The following is a 10,793-nucleotide window of genomic DNA, read 5'->3' as shown; positions in this document are numbered from 1 at the left end:
CGTGCATTGGCTTCCCATAAAATATAGAATAGAATTCAAGATTCTTCTTCTCACTTATAAAGCCCTAAATGGACAGGCACCAGTCTATCTCAAGGAGCTTGTAGTGCCATACAATCCCCCCAGAACACTACGCTCTCAAAATGCTGGACTACTCGTTGTTCCATTTGTTTCTAGAAGTAGTATAGGAGGAAGAGCTTTCAGTTATCAGGCCCCACTTCTCTGGAACCATCTACCAACCACGGTTCGGGGGGCAGACACCCTCTCTACCTTTAAGGTTAGGCTCAAAACATTCCTCTTTGGTAAAGCTTTTAGTTAGGAACCAGCTCATAGCTCATAATTAAGATGCAATAGGCATAGACTGCCGGGGGGGGGGGGGTCTGGCATGCTCGGTTGGAGAGAGGTTGGAGAGGGCGTTAAGAGAGAGGTCATTTAGGCTAGAGAGGGACCGGAGAGGGTCCCATTCCTCTCTCAAACACTCCCTCTATGTCTGCTTCTTCCCTTGTGTGTTTGCTCCTGTTCTCCTTCTGGCTTTTGTCTTGCAGGTCCGTGGGATCCTCAGTGTGGAGTTACAGAGTCTCAACAACTCTGTCTCCACCCTTTCCTCTGCACACACCCAACACAGCATAACGTGGATGGCTGTTCATCATAGGAATGGGATCCACACAAGGTTCCTGCTGCTTAACAGAAGGTTTTCCTTGCCGCCATGATGAATTCATGTTGGGTGTGGGATACATATGTATGTGTATATACGTATATATGCATATGTGTGTATCCATAAAATGAAGAGTCCGTCCTTAAGACTGCTCTACTGTAAAGTGCCTTGAGATACCATTGGTTATGATTTGGCGCTATACAAATAAAGATTGATTGATTGATTGATTGATTGATTGATTGGGAGATCAACCTGTTTTTCTTTGTAAACATAAGTTCATTTTTCTTACGAGTTTATATTATAGCAAAATATTTAACCAAATTAATATTAACATATTACAAGAGATTTGTAATTCCAATTTCTGGGTTCCTTAGTGCCACAAGCACATGTTACGGCTGAATTTACGGTTGACCTCATTTGGAGACATGATTTATTGCTCTGGTTGAATGATGGAGTCCAGGAGAAGCATTGATGATTTTATATAAAAAAGTTTATTTTAAAACTAAGAAAAAAGGTACAAGATGGAACAAAGTGAAACAAAATTAGCGTCCGTCCAGGCGGACGTCCGAAGGAAGTGCCGCGCCCTCTAACAGTTTCAGCTTAAGGTTTTATACAGATAAGAAAAGGTCCCAACAGTGAGAGACAAAAGGGAGGGAGTCAGATGCCCATAGTGGAAATGTTGGAGGATGATGAAGATGTTATGAGAAGGTTCTGCTCCAGTCTTTATCTGTCTTGATAAGTGTGTGCGTCAGTGTATGTCTGCATGTGAGCAGAGATTCTGGCCTTGGCTCTGTGCACTGAGTACGCTCTGTACTGTTTAATCATGATTCAGCTGTTCAAAAGTGTAAAGAGTAATGGAGTCGTCATGTATTAAAACATGACAAATTGTACACATGAACATACATTTGACGATATGATGATGAATATAATAATTGACCATAACACACATCATCTGCATAAAGCGAGACGTGACTTTCCGATAAGCCGACTGGGAAGCCTTCTATATTGGGGTGTTTTCTTAAGCCAACAGTTAATGGCTGTAATGCTATATTAACAAGTTTGGGTGAACTACGGCCACGCCCGCAGAACGTCTTCGCGCCAAATAGCACGTACCACATTCCAGAAAACTCAGTCAAATAAAACAAATCAAATTGTGCAACATAAAATTGTAATCTACGTTGAATTGCCTTTGAAACGATATATCACACGACTATGTTCCAATAAATTTTGAATTTACCAGAAAAGGGGTGGGCCCCCGTGCCCCCCTTCCAAAAAGGTACCCGAGAGGCTCTTGACATCCGCTCATAGAATATCCATGTCAAATTACAGCCTGATTCAACGAGCATTAACGGAGAAGTAGTCATTTGTAAAATGGGGCCCCCTGGTCCCCCCGTGACACTTACGGGATAATGGGCCCCATTCATATATTGGCATGTGTACTACCAACCGTCATAATATTTGACTCCAAATCAAAAATCGGGCTCTGAGCGTCGTTGCGTACACATTCATAGATTATACCATTTTGGCTGGTGAAGAATGAAACAAATACCACTGCGTCTGTTTGAATCAACAGGCTGCAGAAACGAAGCAACAAGTCATTGTTGCCAGATTGGGCCAATAAATTTCCGCCAATAAATTTGACGGTTTTTGCGTGTGTTAGATTTTAAAACATAATGGTATCTGGCAAACACAGCTGTTGTATTTTGGGCTTACGTGCGGGTTGCGTGCAGTCACATGACTCTGCTCGACCAACTAGAAAGTCTATATCTTGCACTACCCGGAAGTGGCGGACACACGTAAGATACGCTTTGGATGTTGCTACAGGTAGGTTCACTTAAGGTAATGATGAAACTTTTGTCACAAATCATGAAAGTGATCTAATAAGCGATAACTCTAGAGAGACGACTGCCAAACGCCGACCACCACGATCAAGCCGCTCAATATGTGACACACACTGGTTCAGTTTTTCTGCATTAGGTCAAAGGTCAGAGGGATAAACTCTCCATAGCTGACAGTGTAGGAAGCGAGTCTGAAAGAGATTTACTGTAGATTATTTTTCCCACTGGAGCGTTGATTCCTTGAAAGATTTTTTGCATAAATGTGGTATTGGTCTCTGTGGCAGAAAGACCCAGTTAGCTGCAAAAGCTAATGCTGCTAAAGCTAATGCTGCTAAAGCTAATGCTGCAAACGAGCTGAAAATTCCGGTTTTCCCTGACTTTTCAAACTGTTTCAGCTGATGGCGTTACTCCAGTTTACTTATCGACCTGTCCATAATCATGGACCTGGTTAGTGAATGGTGTACCTTGTAAATGTACCTTTTCAAAGTGAGAACTCATACTGTCCTTTTCACACTCGGAAATCTCTCTTGTCCCATCAATAATAATAATACATTTTATTTATAAGCACTTTTCAAAAAACTCAGACATTTCACAGTTGTTAAACCAATTACACATATCAAAAAAAGAAACCAACAACAACAAAGTAAATACAGAAAATACCTAACAATCAAAAGTTGAAAGCTTGAGAGGAGTGTGGAAGCAAAGGAGGTCTGTCGCTTTGATACTGTTTCTCCCATTGGTTTATAAAAGTGCTCAGATACGTGCATCATTCCCGGATAGAGTCCTAATCCGCCCGCTGGAGACCCAGGTAGTCTGTGCTTTCATTTACCAGTGGTAAAAGCGAGGGGAATACCTTGCTTCAATATTGCTGCTGAGCTGCTTCCATTGATTTTTAAAAGTGCTCAGATCGGCCAAAATCAGCATCAGCGGAAAACCCTGGAAACCTCTTTGAGTCTGAATATGTGTAATATTAATAACATAAACACTATTAAAACACTAACAATCTCTGGAATAACATTACAAACGTTGTTAGGTTGGAAATATTAACAGCGTGGACAAACTTGTTTACGTTTATATCCCTCTGACTTATGCTATTTTGATATTTATATCGAAGCAGAATCAACTTTATTGACCAGGTACAGTGTAGAACAATACTAGGAATTTGACTTGGTAGTTGCAGCGAAAGATACACATCAACACACCCAGAGTAGCCATTTGCGGTGCCCACATATTTAGGTGAGAAAGGGATCAACAACAGGAGAGGTGAGGGGAAAAACGGCCAGTTTGAGACTGATTTCCCTAAACAGAGAAGGCAGTGTAAAACCAGGGGGAAAAAAACCACCTCCGCAAACATAAAATTAAGCAGGACATAGTCAAAGAACACGAGACAAGACATGTGGGTAGGGTTGGGTAGGAGGTGGGCTGGGGGAGGGGGTCGGGTGGGAAGAAGAACGGGATTCCAGCCATTTGGGGACATGGGCGTGCTGCCGATGGGCGCTGCTACCATGCCTCCATGCAGCACGGATGGGAGAGGGGGCTGGAAGATGGCCGACGAAGGCATTTGGAATTGAAGACCTGGAGTTGCGCTACTGACAACAGCCAGATGACGTGTGGAAACAGTTCAGCATCAACAGTTCCAGGTGGGAATGTAGGGAAGGAGCAGGGGGAGGTAGTGGGGGTAAGAGCCGCCGTCTGTAGAAACTTCCTGGTGATAAGAGATGAGACAACCTTGGCTTTAGCCTTGGCTGGCTGGGGAGCTGAAAGGGAGATAAGCAATGTGATTTGATACAGGCTATGTCAATTTTCAATAGCCTTCTGTCCTGGGTCTCTCTGCTGTAATCCAATGAGTGGCCTAACTACTACTTCCAAGCCGGGGCTCCAATTTCTCCCAGTTGTTATCCATAACGCATAGACAATCCATAAGCAGCTCTAGCTTGCTTTTGATATCGATCAACACATGAGTCTGAGAGTTCAGAGCCCTGCATCCTTCAGAAATCACTGGCAGCTTTTCCAAAACAGTCGCCAGTGTAGTACGGACTTTTTGATAGATTAGGAAGCTACCAGCTCCGATCAGCAGCATAATACTATCATTATTCCAATCATGTAGATGTCCTCCACGTCTTCCAGGGAAAGAATCGACACACAACTCGCCACTTGTTCCAAGGGTCAAGTGCGTATCCAGCCGCAAACGTCCCCCTTGGACATGCAAGTTCACCACCCCCGGTTCTTTTCGTAGAAAAAAATCTGGTCGGTAGCATTGAGAGACCAACTAATTAATTTCATTATTTCAGTTTTGGATGAGTCGCAGAGAGAGGCTCTTGTTAGGCTCACAGGACCAGACAAAGCAGCAGCAGGGAGAGATAAGGGTGGAAGGGAGGGAGAAACAGAGAGTGTGACTGCCTTCGTCAAGAAGCAAAAGAGAAAAAATATATGCTAAAATGTATGTATTTAGATCATTAATTTCTGTAGTTAATCATATTGAAAATAATTTAATAATCTGAGAATCATGAATGAAATATATTGTACAATGTTTGACTAATATATAGAATACAATTTATTTATAATACAACCTGTATTATTCAAGGAATTGTGTACACAGAGAAATATTAGTATTACATGGTCCTGTTCTCTGCACAGACCAGGTCATTGATGGTGAACTATGGAAAGGCATTAAGCCCACTGTATTCAGGAGAACCTGTAACTCACAGTCTTCCAGCACGGAACCCCACCTCCTGCTTAATCCGGGCGGTAGGAGGTTCTTGTTGCAAAATAAACTCTTGCTCTCACAAACACAACCTTCCTCTAAATCCCTGCTTGGGTCAATGAACTGTTGATTTGTTTGTGAATGAAATGGACAATTGATCAAATGCGGGTTAACCGTTCTTGTGATCATTTTTGTCACGGTCCGGTGTGGGTGCGGGCCCAAATGCAAGGAGAGATGGAAGCAGGATAGAAGCATAATGTTCCTGGAACCAGTCCATGTTTTTATTACAAAACTTAAATCCAAAACAGGAGGGAGCAAGACCAGACACAGCAGGACACGAGGAGGGAGACAATGAACCTGACAACATCAACGAACAAGCAACCACACAGTGACCAAGCACTCAGTTAAATAGTGGAAGAGGCCTGCTTGGGAGTGGGCCACACCTGGGTGAAAACACAAGCTAATCAATCACCAACCAAGCATACAGACATCACTGGGGGGTGGAGCCACAAGCAGGAACACAGACAAGAGTAAAACACATGACTAGACTCAAAATAAACAAAGACAGAATAACTAAAAGAGAACCCCAAGGGCTAAAACCAACAGAACATGACATAACCCCCCCCTTTAAGGAGCGGGTTCCAAGCGCTCCAAAATAAAAAAAAATCTAGCCACCCAAACACCAAACCAGGGTGGGTGGACGGGGGACCCGGAGGAGGATCAGGCGGCCTCCCATGAGGCGGCGCGGGCGAGGAGGAGGATTCCGGCGGCTTCCCATGAGGCGGCGCGGGCGAGGCCGAGGAGCAGGATTCCGGTGGCCTCCCATGAGGCGGCGCGGCCGAGTCAGAGGAGCAGGAGTCCGGCGGCCTCCCATGAGGCGGCGCGGCCGAGGCAGAGGAGCAGGAGTCCGGCGGCCTGCCATGAGGCGGCGTGGCCGTGGCAGAGGAGCAGGAGTCCGGCGGCCTCCCATGAGGCGGCGTGGCCGAGGCAGACGGGAAGACCTCCGGTGGGCCGGGCAAAGAGGGCTCAGACGGGACAGGCGAGAAAACCTCCGGCGGGCCGGGCTCAGACAAGACAGGCGGGAAAATCTCCGGCGGGCCGGGCTCAGACGAGACAGGTGGGAAAACATCCGGCGGGCCGGGCTCAGACAAGACAGGCGGGAAAACCTCCGGTGGGCCGGGCAAAGAGGGCTCTGGAAGGCTGGGAGTTGGCGGCCTGGTGCGGGGAGCCGGCACTGGCGGCTGGGCAGGCGGCGGCCGGGTGCATGGAGCCAGGACTGGCGGCTGGGCAGGCGGCGGCTGGGTGCGTGGAGCCTCGGGAAGGCTGGCCTGACAGCTAGGAGATACAGGAACGCTAGCCTGGGAGCTAGGAGACACAGGAACGCTAGCCTGGGAGCTAGGAGACACAGGAACGCTAGCCTGGGAGCTAGGAGACACAGGTACGCTAGCCTGGGGGCTAGGACTAACAGGAACACTAGCCTGGAAGCTAGGACTAACAGGAACGCTAGTCTGTGAGCTAGAAAAAACAGGGACACTAGCCTGAAAGCTAGGAGAAACAGGGACACGAGCCTGGAAGCTAGGAGACTGGCGGGGTTGTCCCTTCCTTTTGGACAGACCTCTACCCCGTTGCAGGCTCCAGGGGCCTCCGGCAGCCAGTCGAGTTCCCGAGTACACCTCTCAGACAGGATCCTCCTCCAAAGAAATCCTGCCCGCCACGGCCCCACGTAAGAGGTTCTGGAAATAAAAAAGTCTCTCTACAAACTTCTTCGCCGCTGGGTCCACTGGTGGCTTGTTCGTTCTGTCACGGTCCGGTGTGGGTGTGGACCCAAATGCAAGGAGAGATGGAGGCAGGATAGAAGCATAAGCCACTGTGCATCTTTTTATAACAGCTACAGGAGTTGGAACCAAATGATCAGCAGTTTTGCGCAATGATCGTGTGATTTTAATTACAATTATTATTGTTATTAATATAAAACTGTATTTGTAGGCGCGTGCACGTCACTCACTCCCTGGAGTGGTATAATCTTTTCCTCCTTTGTTTTTGCATATATGATATGTGTTGTGAAATGTTCAATGTTGATTATTTCAAACTAATCTATCCATTTCACAGAGCTGTCTTTAATTTCATCCTTCTCCTGTTGGGGGCGGAGTTTCCCGTTTCTCATGATTTTGTGCGTACGACAGGGTCAGAGCTGCCGTGGAGGTGGAAACATTATCTCGCCAGGTTTTTTTATAAATCCCAAACGTTGCTTATATGTGGCGTATGCGTAATGTATAATAATATGTAGTGATATGTAGTAATATACAATAATATGTAGTGACACATAGTAATATATAGGAATACATAATAATATGTAATAACATATTATATAATGTGTAGTGATATGTAATAAATTTTATATAAAAATATACAATCTATCTATCTATAAAGCAGCAAAGGTCTGTGTGCGTGTGTGTATGAGTGTGTGTGTGTTTGTGGAGCGAATTTCTCCCAGACACGGTGTGAGTTCGACCTGAAACTTTGTCAACGGCTTCCCAATACCACAAGTGTGTGCATCCATTATTTTGGAGTAATTTGGTGTTACAAAATTTTCAAAACGTTCACTTTAAGATTAGGGCCCTCTCGGTAGTGAGCGCGGTATTGAAGATGTTACTTCCGGTTCCGGGTTCATGACGTCATTGTGTTGCAGTTTGTTTGGGTTTAAAAAAGATGGTCAATATTAAAAACGTTTTCGTACTAGTAAAAGTTCTTTAGGTTAATATTGAAAATGAATTTTTGCTAAAAAAAATTATTCATTTTTGTTTTCAACGTGAACGAACACGTGTTTTATTTGTTAATTGGATTATGTTAGGGTTTGTGGTGGCAAAAGTTATATTTACTCATATATTTACTCAATTAAATGTATGACCATGACTCCGGGTCTCTTTTTTATCTCAACAACCTGTGCAGCTCCACGATGATTATTTGTTCTGTGCAAGGGTGAGTGTTTCTTCTTCTATTATTCTATGTGTTAAGTTGCTAGCAGCTATAATGTAAACACACACACACACACACTCGGCTGATGCATGTGAGAGTCCCGGGATGTACATGCTGAACGCACACAGAGCCGTTTAGAGAGAGAGTTGCGACTTTGGTGTTGCAAAACATTTATTTTTCGTGGTAATTTCCGTGTCTTTTTTTTTTTTATCTCTCAACAACCTGTGACGGATTATGTGCACGCGCGCGGCTAACGCACACCACGTTATTTATAATAAAAATATACTAAATTAGTAAAATAAAGCAAAAAACTGAATATTTATACAAAAATGACACAAAACGACAATAGAAATGCACAAAAATATACAAAAAGGCTCCAAAAACACACAAAATGACTCCTAAAAACATACATAACAGAAAAATACACCAAACAACAAAATATGAAAATTACTCAAAATCCACAAAACTAAATATTTATTCGAATGTAATTTAATTTACTAGTGTGAGAGTCAGGATTCGGTAATGTAGCCGGTGTGTCTGCACTACCCAACTAGAGACCTTCTGCGTTGTTGTGTTGTGTACGTTAATGAACTGAGCCACACACAGGGGTTTGCCATTCAGGAAGGTGATTTACTGTGTGAAACACAAAATAACATCAGTACAGCCACTACACATTTTACAATTCCACAGAAATCTGAAAAAAAAAAAAAAAAAAAAAAAAAAGGAAAAGGTTCCACAGACATGTGAGACTGCACTTTCCTAAGTGCTGTACTAACATAAAAAACGCTATTTCACACATCAACTACTAACAGAAATAATGGCAAAAGCCTTATAAAGTATAAACAATGTTTGACATTAACCTAAATAAAGTCTCTGTCGTAAACTTTAACCTTTTAACCAGGCGAGCTGATGCAGCTGCTTCCTCATAGAACTGAGCCCCATTTAACACACAGGACCCTTATCAATAAACTACACTGCAAACAAGCACAGCACCACCTCACACTAAAACACATGCACACCCTTCAGGACCACTGCAACCAGGGTCAAACTAGAGGGCAGCAGAGGACCACTTTTACTTTGAAATGACCCTGGTGGAGGCTAGACTGGGTGAATGTGGCATCAGTTGATTAAAAATAGGCTACAAACATAATACAAATGCATAACAGTGAATCAAAGTGTAATGGAATTATTTAAATGGATAAAACTTTACTAGTCTGCTGTCAACACGACTTAATTTTCATTGATATGACTTCTTGAATATCCTGTTGGTAGTAGTTGCTTTAATGTTTCCAATGAAAATTGCAGCACTTTTATGGAATGGTGGATGTATATTATCTCCCCCTTTCAGGAGCTGAAGCACTCATTTGGTACGGCATCGAAAACAATAGTAAATTCTCTGAGTGGAACCGGAAACTTAAATCGATTAAGGTGTAAGAGCCATTTTATATGGCCTACATGTTCATTAATAATTAATGTTTATATATTAGTTTGCATTTCATATTTTGTATATTTTGGTTAAAAGGAAATGATGCATTTCATATGCAATATCTTGATTTAAAAACTATGTACATTTGTGAGAATTTGGGATATTTACAAAGAAAACAAAGATACATGTTATTTAGCCATAAGAGGGCGCAGTTGTATTATTTTGCCCTTGAACAGGAAGTTGTTGTTTTGATGTGACGAAGAAGAATAAAAAAGATGGCTGACACGGTTGCTAATATTATACCATGTTCCGCCATCTTGAGAAGAATAATGTTTTATTTTTGTACAAAATCCATATTGTGCAGTTTGTTGGAGAGAAGTTATGTTTATAAATGAGCTTCCAGGTAGTTAAAGCTTGTTTGTGAAATTGTGCTAATTTCAATGGTATTTTTTCCACACTAATTGCATCTTAGTAAGAAATTGATCCATTTTTTTTTTTTTTTAGATTTACGTTGTCCGAATGACCTTGCCATTAGTCCAATATTATATTTCAGCAATTCCCAGTTTTTACTGTACTCTTTAGTCTGTTGGGCTATCTTCCAATAGTCATCGGTGGTAAGACTCAGCAATGGACTGGCCTGGTAGAGGCAGCGTCTAACCATGTCTCATAGAATTAAATCACATACACTATTTTATGGGGTGTCAAGTGTAAAGATTTTGTATAAAAGTTGTAGCTAACACATTTTCATTATTTATCTCACTTTTTTCATATTTTGCTATATTTAACACAACATTTAACCACATATATAAAGGTAAAAAAAAGCATTAAATCCAAATATTTAAATCTAAATGGTATATATTATATCTAAATGTTAAATCTACAGCTAAATATTTAATCTAAATCTAAGTGTTATATATCATATCTAAATGCTAAATCTTATATCTAAATTTTAAATCTAAATGTTTAAATCTAAAAGTAAATATATGTTAAATCTAAATGTTTAAATCTAAATCTAAATGTTATATATCATATCTAAATGCTAAATCTTATATCTAAATGTTAAATCTAAATTTAAATGTTATATATCATATCTAAATGCTTAATCTTATATCTAAATGTTAAATGTTTAAATCTAAATGTTATATATCATATCTAAATGCTTAGTCATATATCTAAATATTAAATCTAAATATTAAA

General features: G+C 41.9%; 1 protein-coding gene across 1 annotated transcript in view; it reads left to right on the top strand.

The window, feature by feature from the left end:
* LOC114460093 (2,4-dienoyl-CoA reductase, mitochondrial-like) overlaps positions 1-2,889 on the top strand; it is a 10,573-nt gene extending 7,684 nt beyond the window's left edge. Inside the window, exon 4 of the mRNA XM_028442128.1 lies at positions 2,886-2,889. Within this exon, the coding sequence (XP_028297929.1) occupies positions 2,886-2,889 (4 nt within the window). The remainder of the gene's footprint in view (positions 1-2,885) is intronic.
* The last annotated feature ends 7,904 nt before the right edge of the window (positions 2,890-10,793 follow it).

The sequence above is a fragment of the Gouania willdenowi genome, unplaced genomic scaffold, assembly GCF_900634775.1.
Source record: "Gouania willdenowi unplaced genomic scaffold, fGouWil2.1 scaffold_3_arrow_ctg1, whole genome shotgun sequence".
Classification (NCBI taxonomy): Eukaryota; Metazoa; Chordata; class Actinopteri; order Blenniiformes; family Gobiesocidae; genus Gouania; species Gouania willdenowi.
The sequence above is the reverse complement of the archived record's forward strand: the minus strand, read 5'-3'. Positions and strand labels throughout refer to the sequence as shown.